General features: G+C 38.4%; 1 protein-coding gene across 3 annotated transcripts in view; it reads left to right on the forward strand.

Moving 5' to 3' along the window:
- The first annotated feature begins 2,808 nt into the window (after positions 1-2,808).
- Positions 2,809-13,610, forward strand: part of BANK1 (B cell scaffold protein with ankyrin repeats 1) — a 281,320-nt gene continuing 270,518 nt past the window's right edge. For 2 of the 3 annotated variants that reach the window (XM_077882138.1, XM_077882139.1), the window contains exon 1: positions 3,312-3,391. In XM_077882138.1, the coding sequence (XP_077738264.1) occupies positions 3,337-3,391 (55 nt within the window). In that variant the 5' untranslated portion in view covers positions 3,312-3,336. Of the gene's footprint in view, positions 3,011-3,311; positions 3,392-13,610 lie in introns of those variants that run through there. The other variant, XM_077882140.1, reaches the window with a different exon arrangement.

Here is a 13,610-nt window from a genome sequence, read left to right on the forward strand (position 1 = left end):
AGGAATCAGCCATAGCAACTACAACAGGGCAACAGCATGTCCATTTATTGGAACCATGTCCATTTATTGGAACACAGAGTCAGCATGAGGCTCTTATAATCTCCACTGAGTGGGGTAATGATATTGAGGGCCTCAATGTGCTGCTAGAAAAAGAATACAAGGGAAGAAGTCAATGGATCCAGGAGTTTGATATATTGAGAAACAAGAAACCAACTGTGGCTAGCATTTTTTTGTCATTTTGTAACACTGGTAAAATCAGAAATATGTGATTACATGCTGCTGGTGGCATTCTGCCTGCAAAAGCATCTCAGTGTGAGAATTACTAAGTGCCTCTTCCCTGAGAACAAATGTGGAACAAGAGATAACCCAGCATTTCAGACAGTATCATTTCCTAAAGGGAGAAAGCACAGGAAAATAAAGTCAACTGTGACTAAAGATGTGCTTGACACTGAGAAACAAGACCAAATGAGTGAAAACATTTCTAAAATATCTTTTCATAAATGCACGGGCAGTTAGAATACACATAAGACTTAGGCCACAGCATTTGTGTGTGTCTGTGATCTCTACAATTTTCCTGTCTTTCTGAAAACAATGTCTACATATCCTCAACCAAAGAGTGCCAACATTATAATGATTTATGAGTGTAGTTCATGACTATTCTTAAAGATATAGATGTTTATTTCCATGAGATTATTTCCTGTAGGAAAGTTGGTAGGAAAACAAAAGCAACTTTTGGGTATGGATATAGGTATAACCTTGCCCATGATGTCCATGTAATCCTTAGCAATGACTTTACATGACCTTAAAAGGAAGGAGAGGGTTGTAATTAAGAGGACAGGCTATGGAAACAGATCTAGGATTGAATTTCACCTCTGTTACTCAAAACTTTTAAACCCCAGATTCCTCATTTATAAAATATGGTTAAAGCCACATTATTTTGAGAACCAAAGGACATGAACATTGCGAAATACTTACATAGTGTTTGGCACATAAAATACACAACAAAATAAGGTAGCTGTTAACAGCAACAGTAGGGAAACACAAGAATAAACAGATAAAGGAGCTAAATGTTACCTCATAACTTTGAAGAAGTTATATTTTCATTCAGTGCCTAAAACAAAAACAAAGCTGGAAGAATTTTTGAACTTTAGAGGATGATTTCTTGGTATTTTTTAGCATGAAGCCCTATTAAACAGTTTTTAAAGATCAGCCCCAAATTTTAGACACATTTTTGCTTTCATTTTTCCATCTACCAGGATTATATTGACACAGATGTCTAAGCGACGATCTGAAAATGTACTTAATTTTCCTGTGTATTTTAAGTTTTATTCAATGTATATTAGAGATGACAGGATCATAAAATTGTATAGCTGGGAGAGATTTAATTGTAATTAGTTAAATTTCCTCATTTAGTGACTGTCCAAGGCTCAGAAATACTCAGAATTGCACTGGTTGCCCAGAAAACAGAGAGGAGAGTCAAGATGGTAACCGTAGCCTTCTGATTTTCAGTCCAAGGCTCTTCCTCCAGGAAAGTTGCTCCATACATATGACAGATACAATTTGCTACCTGAAGACTATCCTTACTCACAAATTTTTGTGTGCATAAAGGGAGTGAACATTGTGTATTTCTATGGAACAAACTGAAATGTCTTTGAAGATTTGGACACTTAATTGGGACCATTTTTATGTCCCTTCCTCTTCGAAACCATGGTTGAAACATCTTTTGTGAAAAATCTATCTATACACACACACATACACACACACATGCACACACTCACATACATATATATGCAAATGCATCAGTTAGGACATTTTCTCCCCAGTGGGTTGTTTTAAAAAGACTTATACATTCCTAAGAAGTGAATTTTTGAAAATATTTACCACAGGTTTATAGGTCTCCTGCAAACCAAACCCCTTGTCTTTACCTTATTGTACTGAGATCTCTTAGCAAACAGGTATTTATAGAAGACAACACACTTCTCAATATATCAGTACAAAAATTAGATAAAATCTCCTGTTAATTCAAATACAGAAAATCAACTCAATGTTAATAATAACATTGAAGGAAATACTGGAAAGCAGCAAACTACAACTGTGATAGTTTCAAAATTGCTGTCATTTCACATATTTCTCCAAGGTTTCTTCATTATGGTATAAACCATAAAAACAAATTGAGTTATGTGAAAAAGTCATCATTTTGGATACTAAAAAAGACTTTGCATGGGATAAACAGTTGCTACACAGTTCTCTCTCTCTCTCTTTTTTTTTTTTAAAGATTTCTTTTCTTTCTTTTTTTAAAAGATTTTTTATTTATTTGAGAGAGAGAGAGAGAGAGAGAGAGAGAGAGAGAGAGAGAAAGCACACAGAGGGAGAGGGAGAAGCAGACTCCTGGCGGAGCAGAAGCCCAACTCAAGGGGTTCCATCCCAGGACCCCAAGACCACTTGACCTGAGCAAAAGGCAGACGCTTAACCAAACTGAGCCACCCAGGTGCCCCTAGATTTCTTTTCTAAAAGAGGGAGAGGGACATTTAACCCATGAATTATTACCAAATCTTCAATCTCATCTCCAGAAACATTTTCAATTTCCAAAGGTAAATGACTAATTCAGAGATCCTTGAGAGAAAAGGGGACATTTATATTAAGGCTCCGGGAACAGCCTGAGGATTTCCATCTCCAAAGAAGCAAACAGAGTACTCTTATCTGGAGAACCTATTTCAATCCACAACCAATTCTTGTTTTTTTTTTTTTTTTTTTTTTTTTTTTACTGGACCCAGTTCTGACCTGGAGCAGGAGAAGGAAATAAACTTTACACGGGATTTTAAATCGCTTTACAAGTTGTGCTTCTAGCCTACAAAGTCTGAGCAACATGAAATTATTTAAAAGAATTTAACTGTATCTGTAGCTACTTCTGTCTTTGCACAACCGGATTGCACGTTTCTCCCTCCCCTTGCCCGGCGAGTGTCTTTTCGGAAGCGGGAGCGGGGCCGTCCTAGGACACCTGAAGTCACAGGTACTGTGGCTCGGAGGTTCCCCGCGCGAAAAGCTGCGCGGGGCAGAGGACCCGGGGTGCGGGGTGCGGGGGCGGGGTCGGGGTCGGGGGGGCACCCAGGGCAGCCTGCGAGGCGAGGCCAGCGCGAGCCCCGGGCAGTTTCACTTCCTCGCGGCTCCGAGCGAGGCCGGGCGGCGGCCCCGTGGCCCGAGTCCCCGGGCGCTGCGCTTCCGGAGCGGGCGGCCACGAGGCGCCGGGGCAGCCCTGGCGAGGGGCGGTGGCCGCCCGGAGCTCGCCCAGGAAGGAGCTGAGGCGGCGCCGTCCGCGCCCGGGCTCCGGCCGCCGAGATGCTGCCCCGCGCGTCGGTGCGGGCGGGCGGGCGCCGCGGCCCAGCGCCCCCAGGTGGGTGTCGGCGCGCGCGGGCCGCTGCGGCGGGGGGGGGAGGGGGCGGGCTGCGGGGGCCGCCCCAGTTCCCGCGGCGGCCCGGGGGCGGGGAGGGGGGCAGTGCGGCCGGGACGCGCTGGCAGCCAGCGTCCCAGGGCTCGGAGCCTTGCAGAGCCGCGGCCACCGGCGCCTCCGCCCCCCGCAGCCCCCGTGGGACGCGTCTGAGAGCCACGCGCGTGCTGCACCGTGACGCGCACGTCTCCGGGGCCTGGGGCCTGGGGCCTGGGGCCGCCGCACCTGCCGGCCCTGCGGGGAGAGGGTGAGGGGCCAGGATGCGCCTGGATCCGCTCCGGGACACGCTACCCCGCGCGGCCTCCTCCCGCCGCAGGGTTCTGCTCGCTCGTGAGAACTAGGAACCGTCAGAGCGGTGGGATACGTTTGATTTAGGGACCACATGGACGTGAAGGCGGCTGTACCCGGTTCTTTCTGTGTTTCCAACGTGCATTTGTGAACTTTGCGATGATGCTAAAAGGGTTCAGTTTTGCAACTGGGAAGAAGCCCTCACTTGGGTGGCAGGAGTGCTGCCGTGGTCCACAGCGAGACACGCAGCCAGGAAACCGGAGTGAAACTCTGAGCTTACTGAACAGGCTCTCATAGCTTGCCAGCAGCTTTTAGGGCGATGTTGCTTCTCTTGCCCAGTGTATATTTTCAATTTGTGAATTTTTTTTTTTAAAGATTTTATTTATTTATTCATGATAGTCACACACAGAGAGAGAGAGAGAGGCAGAGACACAGGCAGAGGGAGAAGCAGGCTCCATGCACCGGGAGCCCGATGTGGGATTCGATCCCGGGTCTCCAGGATCGCGCCCTGGGCCAAAGGCAGGCGCCAAACCGCTGCGCCACCCAGGGATCCCTCAATTTATGAATTTTGAAAGGCTGCTCTTTCTTAAAATGGGAAGTGTGTTTGTGACAATTTAAATGACAACAGGAGGATTAGAGCCCCTGATATGATATGTTAGTTAATATATTGACATTTGTGATTTCAGCCTAACAGTTTAGTTTAAACAGAGCGGGCGAAGGTTTGTTCGAACTTCTTGATTGAACGGTTTAGCCAGAGAATGACTTTTATCCCACTTGATTCCCAAGAACACTTTGAGGTACTTGCTACTGTGAATAATACTGGAGACACGTGACGCCACTGTTAGCTCATTCTGATTATTCCTGTGCCTTCCATGTGTTTTCCCCCCATTTACTGTGGTCCTTCCCAGTAGTGGTAATTTATCACTTGTTTCATTTACCTCCTTTGGCCACGGTAATGAATTTTTTTTTTTCTCTAAAAGAAACTATCTTTTGTTATTAACCCATGCCCAGTCCTTATGAGTATGAGTTTCGAGAAGTCTTGAGTACGTGGGTATGAGTAGTCTTCCAGGGGAACTAGTTCTAATGGATTCCTTTAACACATGGAGGGTTTTTTTGTGTGACCTTTCTTTCTGCTTCGGACAAGTGTTTCCACAACATGGTGGGCTTACCTTAAGGTGTCACATTGTGAGAAAGTTAGTCCAACTTCATTTTAGAGAGAAAGCTGAGCCCCAAGTAGTGATTTTCCTGTGGCCCCATAACTAACAATTACTTGAAGATCATTTATTCGTTGCTTCACCAACGATCCTTTATCTCCTTACCATATTTGTGTAGTTAATAGGAGTATAAAATGGTAAGCACAATTTCATGCCTATGAAAACTTTATATTTCTAGCAGTAGGCGTATGGTATATTGAAATGACATCTGTGTGTGGTGCCACCAGAAAGATCTATGAGTATCCAACTTGCCTTTTAATGGAAGCAGGAAAGATAGGATACTCAGTACTAAAACAAGGTAAAAATATTGCACATTAGATGAAAATCCCATTTAGAATGTACTTTTCTGGTTTATATTTAACTAGATACCATCCCCGAATGTCCAAATGAGAAATTCTTCCTTTGCATTATTGCTAAACTGGTAATTTTAAAAACGAATTTCATTTCAACTGCTACCTTCAATAAAAACTGTTTATTTATTAAAGCACAGATATCCCCCACCTCATAATTTTTGTATTTTTTTATTAACAGTATTTGATACCTTTGATGAAGAGACTTAAATAGTTTAAAAACAAAAGGCATCTACCCTGTCTCATTATATGCTAGATTAGATGCTTATGTATAATTTGTGAGGGACATAGTTTGTCTAGGTCTCTCTGTCTTGAAATTCTTGAAGATTTGAAGCTTTTTATTCTGACTGCAGTCTTCCAACATAGAAAATAACCTTGATTTCTCCTTCCAAAGAAATAGCCCGGATCTGTTCTGGTGACTGGTAAAACTTGCCTCCTTCAGCTGGAAATATTCCAATAAGGTTATTTTTGCTAAGATTTTAAAGAGTGGTAGCTCTCTTAGGGCATTTCATTTTAATATGGAATAATTCTATGATATCTAATTGCTTAGGGTTTCAGACTTAAACAGCAATGTATGTGATGTATACTTGGAAAATTAGAGGGCCTTTTTTCACCACATCAATCTGAACACATGTCGTAGGTGATCATGCCCTACTAATGACGGCCTCTGGACTCAGGCTGCCTCCCATCAGTCTCTTTTGCTTATTTGCTGTTTGATCTTGGATAAATAACTAAATCTGTCATTATCTCAATTTATCCATTTTAAAAGCAAAAGTGGAGTGAACAGTAACACTTATGTGAAAGAGTGGTTTTGAAGAATAAAAGAGAAAGTGCATGTGATTTTCAGAGTGCATTTTCAGAGTGCCATAGCAAATAGTAATTGCTTAATACATGTTAGTTATTATTTTAATTCTTAGGTCATTGGTCAGTCAGTAGTGTCATATTTACATATAAAAGATAGAGTTTTATTGAGAAAATAAAGTCTATTGAATTGGAGGAAAACTTGAACGAAGCCATCAAGCTCCCACATGAAATAAATGAAGGAGTGTGGCTTCCTGTAGAAAGATACTGCTATATCCTTAGGGAAATATTGTGGTTAATAGTTCTGAGAGAAGGAGAAAAAGAACCCACAATGAGAAGAACTAAGGATAAATTGATTAAAAGGGCATTAGACTACAACATTTACAGGAAAGAATAAAATGGGAATTTAATAGGACAAAATGAGAACATGCTTTATTTTCCTATATCACAGAGTATCAGTTGTGACCCAGTTAAAAATATATCTGTAAATACATGTGGAAAAGTAAAGATCAAACTGAAAATTATGGGATATTTCATTGAATTATAAGAAGAGGAGAATCTACTTTACCAAAATATTCACTGTTTGCTTAAAAAAAATCCAATGTAAAGAGATATTATTCCTGCCAAATATGAGTCACAAGTTTTAAGAATTTCAATAGCTGTTACCTGATTACCTGGATTACATTGCTGTTTTATTATTTTCTTTATATATTACAGGGTATCTTACAGTAACTTTGGAGATAGCTGTGAAATAAGAATAGGAAGGGCAAACATTCCAGAAGTTATTATTTTATAAAAATAAGTTGTTAATATGGCCTTGTAATTTTTTGCCGTTATAAATATAAAGAATGGATCTAAGTTCACTGCAGACATTGAAATAGTCCAACTGGTAAAAATATCGGCTATTATATGGAATTATACCCCTCTTGTATTTATTTTTCGCTCAGAAGAAAGGAATGATTTTTCTTTAGACATTTACCACTGAACAGAAATTTCTTTGTTGTTTTCTAGTGCTCCACATTGAAATAATCCAGAAAGACCACTTCCCTTTTTAATCATGAGAAGTAATTTTTCAATGTCTTGTGGCTTTATAAGACTTCCTGTGTATCCAATTAATTAAAATAAGTTATGTTTTATCACACTGTGTGTCATATTTTCCTTTCTTTTAAGCTCTTTTACTGTTTTTCTGTATTAGTAATTCCCATTCTTCATTTTTAATATGCTCTGCTTTATAAAGACATCCTAAGAAGTACAAGAACAGTATCTGCCTTGGAATTTCATTTACTAGGTGCCTCATTTTTTGGTCATGATCCATGCTGAAGACTAACTCTCACCCTTTGTTTAGGAACAATACTCCATTTTTTTTTTAAAGATTTTTCTTTTTCTTTTTTTTTTTAAGATTTATTTAAATATATATAGAGAAGCAGAGACATAGGTAGAGGGAGAAGTAGGCTCCTTGAAGGAAGCGCAATGTAGGACTCGATCCCGGAACACCAGGATCATGCCCTGAGTGGAAGGCAGGTACTCAACCACTGAGCCACCCAGGCATCTGTCATTTTTTGTTCTAATTTAGCCATAGGTAGGATCATGCCTAACTTTCAGAAAAATAGCATAATGGCAAGACCACTTGAAATTCTGGCCTTTAAGACTGCGTTTATTACTACTTTGAATTCATATGGTACGGATATCACATTACTTTGATAAGTGAGATCATCAGAAGATTAGCACCTACTTTGAATAAGAAGTTATAGTATTCAGTATAATTAGAAGAAAGTGTGTAATAATTCATTGTGTTATTTCATTTCCTATAAGAACCTTTCTAAACTATTAAAGTTGTAACTTCTAGGTCATTGTATCTTTTTAGGGAGGATACAGAAAGTGGAGAAACATCCACATCAAAGACGTGAGGAAGAAACATACCATATCAATGTAGTAAGATTCTATAAAAATCATGTCACTAGAATGACACACTGTAGAGTATTTCTTGGAACTGTGTGAAGAATCTCTAGGATTTACATGTTTTTCTCATTGGTTGATCTCCTTTTATTTAGATTTAATAGACTGATATACAATCTCAGAAGACAACTGGATTTTTAGTACAATTAGTGAACTACTGAGTCACTAATGAGAAAGTCAGTGAGATAAAATTGAAGCAAAATTCTACCCTCATTTCAGTTAATGAGATAATTTCCTTAATTCTCTCATAACTTCTTTTTTTTTTTTTTCTCTCATAACTTTTCAATAAAGATTTAGAACTTCCTCTACTTCAGGCACTTATCTATGGACCAGAGATTCATTCTTTATCATGTCCTGTCCATACCCCTGTGAAATGGATAAAACTCTGTATCATTCAGATTCCTGGATACAGTCATGTGGGTCAAGAACAGGCACTAAATTCAGAAGTAGCTTGTTGCTTTTGCTTACTGGCCAATGATGTGTGTGCTGTGTGGCTTTTACAGAGTTGTTGGACTTAATGAAGCCTTTCCTTTCAAAACAGAGAATGAGACTGTTGTCAGTGGAAGGGTAATGTTCAATGACCCACAATAGGAGATGACAGCCAGTGGACTCTTGTCCACGATGGATGATTAGAAAGATGAGTTGAGGAATTGAGGAGGATTGAAAGAGAGAGGTGATCTTAGTTTTGGACTTTCCATTGCCAGGCCCGGTAACACCCAGCTGTATTCGTTTTTCTGATCTGATCCCCATAAATGGCTGCGATATTCTTACAATTCCCTTCTTCTTAGGTGAGCTAGTTTGAATGAGTTTCTCTCTCTCTCTCTCTCTCTTTTTTTCTTTGGAGGAAAAGAAGATTTGGACCAGAATACCTATATTTCTCAAATACTTGCCTCTTCTCTGTTTCTGTAAAGCTGCTTCTTTTTTTAGAAAGTTGTTGTTATTGTTAAAATGATGTCTGCTATGAATCTTTCATCTGAAGTCAAACAATCTGTAAATTACATCTTTTGTGCACTGAGAGTAGGGTGCCTTATGAATCTGGTAGTCCTCCTGATAAGAATATTTGAAATTCTCTCACTTTATTACTGAAATTTGAAGAAAATCCAAGCAATTATTTTTGTCTCTATACTTGAAGTCCCTAGAGTTGGTGAGGAAATAATTCACTCAGATTAATATTATAAGAGTTAAGTACTGTTAAGAAGTTTAGAATTTTGAATTATGTAGTTATAAAATTATATTAATTATAAAATTATAACAATATTGTTTTAATTTTTTTGCCTTAAAAATTGATAACATACTGTTTTGAGCAAATTTTAAAAATTTATATAAATTGAAGCATACAGGGGCCCCTGGGTGGCTCAGTAGTTGAGCAACTTGCCTTTGGCTCGGGGCGTGATTCTGGGGTCCTGGGATTGAGTCCTACACCTGGCTCCCTGCAGGTAGCTTGCTTCTCCCTCTGCCTATGTTTCTGCCTATGTCTCTGCCTCTCTCTTCTCTGTGTCTCTTATGACTAAATAAATAAAATCTTAGGGCAGCCCCGGTGGCTTAGCGGTTTAGCCCCACCTTCAGCCCAGGGCCTGATCCTGGAGACCCTGGATGGAGTCCCATGTCAGGCTCCCTGCATGGAGCCTGCTTCTCCCTCTGCCTGTGTCTCTGCTTCTCTCTCTCTCTCTCTTTCTGTGTCTCTAATAAATAAATAAAAATCTTCAATAAATAAATAAATAAAATCTTTTAAAAATAATAAAATAAAATAACTTGAGGCATACAGAGTGAGAGAATGCCTGTGACATTTATCTTAGTGAAAAAGGAGGAGGGGGTATAAAAGTAGCATAGTGTACTAGCTGATATTTCAGTCCCCCTGGGGGATTAAGTTTTTCAAAATAAGAGCAGCCAGTTGAGAAATCAGCATCTATTAAGTGAACTGTACTCTTTCCAGTAAATTGAAATACAGTTGGCCCTTAAACTATGTGTGCACTTATACATTTTTTTTCTGATAAATACAGTATAGTACTGCAAATGTATTTTCTCTTTCATATGATTTTCTTGACATTTTCTTTACTCTTAGCTTGTATTGTGATCATATAGTATATAATACATATCCAAACTGTGTTAATCAACTGTTTATGTTATTGAGAAGGCCTCTGGTCTATAGTAGGCGTTCAGTAGTTAAGTTTTTGGAGAGTCACAAGTTAGACACAGTATTTTCGACTGCATGGAAGGCTGGTGCCTCTAGCCCCCAAATTGTTCAGATGTCAACTGTACCACCTTTGCCATGTGATGAAGCCTCATATATCCTGGAATCTGCATTCTGAATTCTTTATTCTGCTCCACTACTGTGTTTATTTCCAAACCAATATCTGCTAGAGAAAGTTATCCCAAGAGATTTTCTTTTCCATAATTTTCTTGCTTATTATTAGGTAGTCTTTCATTCTTCCACTTCGATTTAGAGACTAACTTATCTACTTCTCCTTCCATGAAACAATCAGAATAGTGTGTAACACTTGATTTAAGGGCATTTAATGAAAGCAACCCAACCATTTTAAACAAAAAGAACCTTGATATAGGAAATTAGGTTTTTACATAATTGATGTAAGAGGTTTGGGAGAACTCCTTAGTCGGGCCATCAGGAGTAATTTTCCAAACTAGGCTACAGGAACCAGTTTTCATAACTGGCCAGGGGGAATCTTCTATTTTACCACCATCAGGAAGCTGGGGAATCAGAAGCCACTGAACCAGCTGTTGGCACCTGGAACAGACTGGTGCCAGAATCCCAAGAACTTCTGGCTCACGAGCCATCTCCTATTTGCTGGATCTGCACCAACAAAAATAAATGCCTTTCATTCCATCCAAATGGTATTATATTTATACACTTATTTGGGGAGAATCAACTTTAAATGCTGGTAAGTCTTCTATTAGATTAATTTGAGTAGAAAATTCTGTGTGTTAAAGGTCCTAGGTTTCAGAAGAAATATATAGTAACTTGGTTTATTTAAATCAAATGACAAAGTTGGAAACTTTCCACTCACTTATGTTATAACCACATGAGAGTTGAACTTTCCTGATGTGGTTCTGTGAACAAATGTAACAAGATATGGCTTTCTATATTTAAAATGTCTTTCCATGTAAATGAATTTTCTCACAAAATTTATTCCTTGAATCATTAATTGTGACCTTTATATTGAAAATATAGGAAGGAAAATATCTAATATTTTATTACTTAATATTAAACTGTATAAAATGCTACAATGAAAAAAAGCATGCAATGCCTTTTAAAAAGAAATTTAAGATAGATCTTTGGATATGCATATAGAATTACAGTTTAAAATATATCAAGATTTTAATTATTATTACAGAGTAAACTAATTTCCTATCTCTCACCTGTTTTCCTATACATTTTTCCAATTTAACATTGATAAATAATATTTTAAGGACAACTAAGTGTGTCCACATTTGTGGATTGTCTATACCAATATCTATATAAATCTATATCAGCTTAAATATGGGAAGTGTCACTTACTTATTCCTTGGCTGAGCAAATTTCTCATCTAAAATCCAATTTCTTATATCTAGGATACATAACATACTTATTTTCAATATAATTATATGTGATTCTGTTTGTGAAGTGCCTGGAGCATTAATAGTCGGTGCTCAGTAAATGACAAATGTTACTACTTTCAGCATGAGATAGTATTCAAATTTCACTTTTATTAGAAGGAAGGTGTTTACATGGCTCCTTCTCTGTGCTTCTGGTGTCATATACTTAAATGAATGTCCAGATGGAGAGCCTCATATAAATGTTCTTTCAGTTTCCTGTTTAATTTTTCTAATTGCTGTATTAAACACAGTAATATTTCAAACATGTTTCTCTGGATATTCCCTATAGATTGAACCTGTATAAACCTATAATATGCTATGAAAACAAATTATATGATTCTATATGTGAAATTATGTGTTGTCTTCAGGGAAAATAGTTAATGGGTAAAGAACATTTTTCTCCCATTTTGAAAATTCTGTTTTCGTGTTATATTATTTTAAAATAAAAATGTGATTAATTTTTCATTTCTTTACTCTTGAAGATGATTTATATATTATCCATATATTATCCTTCATCCCCTCTGCCACTCCCCCCAAAGAAAAAAACACACACACAGAAACTGGATCACAGTGGAGTTGATTAAGCCTCTTACCTTTTGAAATGAAGGGATTTCTAATAAAGGTAAAAATAATATTTGGTATAGCTGTATAGGTAAAGCTCAAGTGATATATTCGGAATTGCTTGAATTATGTCTAAGCAGTTTGTTCTCCAAAGAGTTTAAATCAGAAGAATAATAGAAAGGTCCTAAGAAAATTTCTAGTTCTGAGTAACCTATGGGTAATTAGAAAGCATTTTTTAAAAGGTTTCATTTATTTATTCATGAGACAGAGAGAGGTAGAGACAGAGGCAGAGGGAGAAGTAGGCTCCATGCAGGAGCCTGTTGTGGGACTTGATCCCAAAACTTGGAGATCACGTCCTGAGCTGAAGGCAGACGCTCAACCACTGAGCCACCTAGGCATCCCATTAGAAAGCATTTGTAATTATGGAAAGAAAGGGGGAGCTTTTCTATTTCTTTTGTGAGGACCAGTGTGCTGAGAAGTTAGCAATTAACACACATTTCATTTCTGCTTCTCCTTAGGAAAATACAGAAGATTCTTTAAAAAGTTGGTTCATATTTTATTTTATTATTTTAAAATATTTTATTACTTTATGACTCGTTAGAATAATTTTCTCATCTGGTGCATATAAAAATCTAGGCTCCTCACTCTTTAGGTAATTCTGTTACAAGATCCATTTGTACCTCATGATGAAAAGAGGAAAGAACATTTGGTAATACTTGCAGCATAGTAGGTGGACTGTGATTGATAGTTATCATGTCTGTTGCTGGATGAGTAAATGGGTGGCCGCATTGGACATTATGAAGGGTGACTCACAACTTCTTTTATCTGATGGCCAATACGTGAAAATCCTGAGCTCATTCTCCCAGGGCCTGCTTTCTTTAATATTGTGCTGCTCAAACTGTGTTGTGTAGCATGTATGTTCCTTGGAAAAAGTGTGTAAAATAAGTTTTAAATGTGCATACTGGGACATTACGAAGGTCTGAGAAATTCTGCAACTAACAATGCATCCTCAATTTTCTCTAATCCATTGCTTCACAAATGTATTTAACCATGGAATGCATTGTTATCTTACCACTGGTAGAGAGGAAGTTTTTTTTTGTTTTTTTTGTTTTTTTTTGCACCAAATTTTCACCCCTGTGAAATGGCAGATAGTTCTTGAGAGGATAGTTCTTTCAAACCAGAGATTGGTAACACTACTTTTAGCTAGATTTTCTTCAGTGCTCTGGCCACCTTTTGAACAAGAGGGAGATGGGCGCATATTAGGAATAGAAACACAAGAGGATACACAGAGTAGGGAAAATGACATTGGTAGGATGTGTAGGGCACATATGATTTGCCTATTTCTTTAATTCCCTTCTGATTAATTCTAATCATTCAAAAGAGTGCTTTGATTGTGGAATGTGC

This window comes from Canis aureus, chromosome 33 (genome assembly GCF_053574225.1).
Source record: "Canis aureus isolate CA01 chromosome 33, VMU_Caureus_v.1.0, whole genome shotgun sequence".
Lineage (NCBI taxonomy): Eukaryota > Metazoa > Chordata > Mammalia > Carnivora > Canidae > Canis > Canis aureus.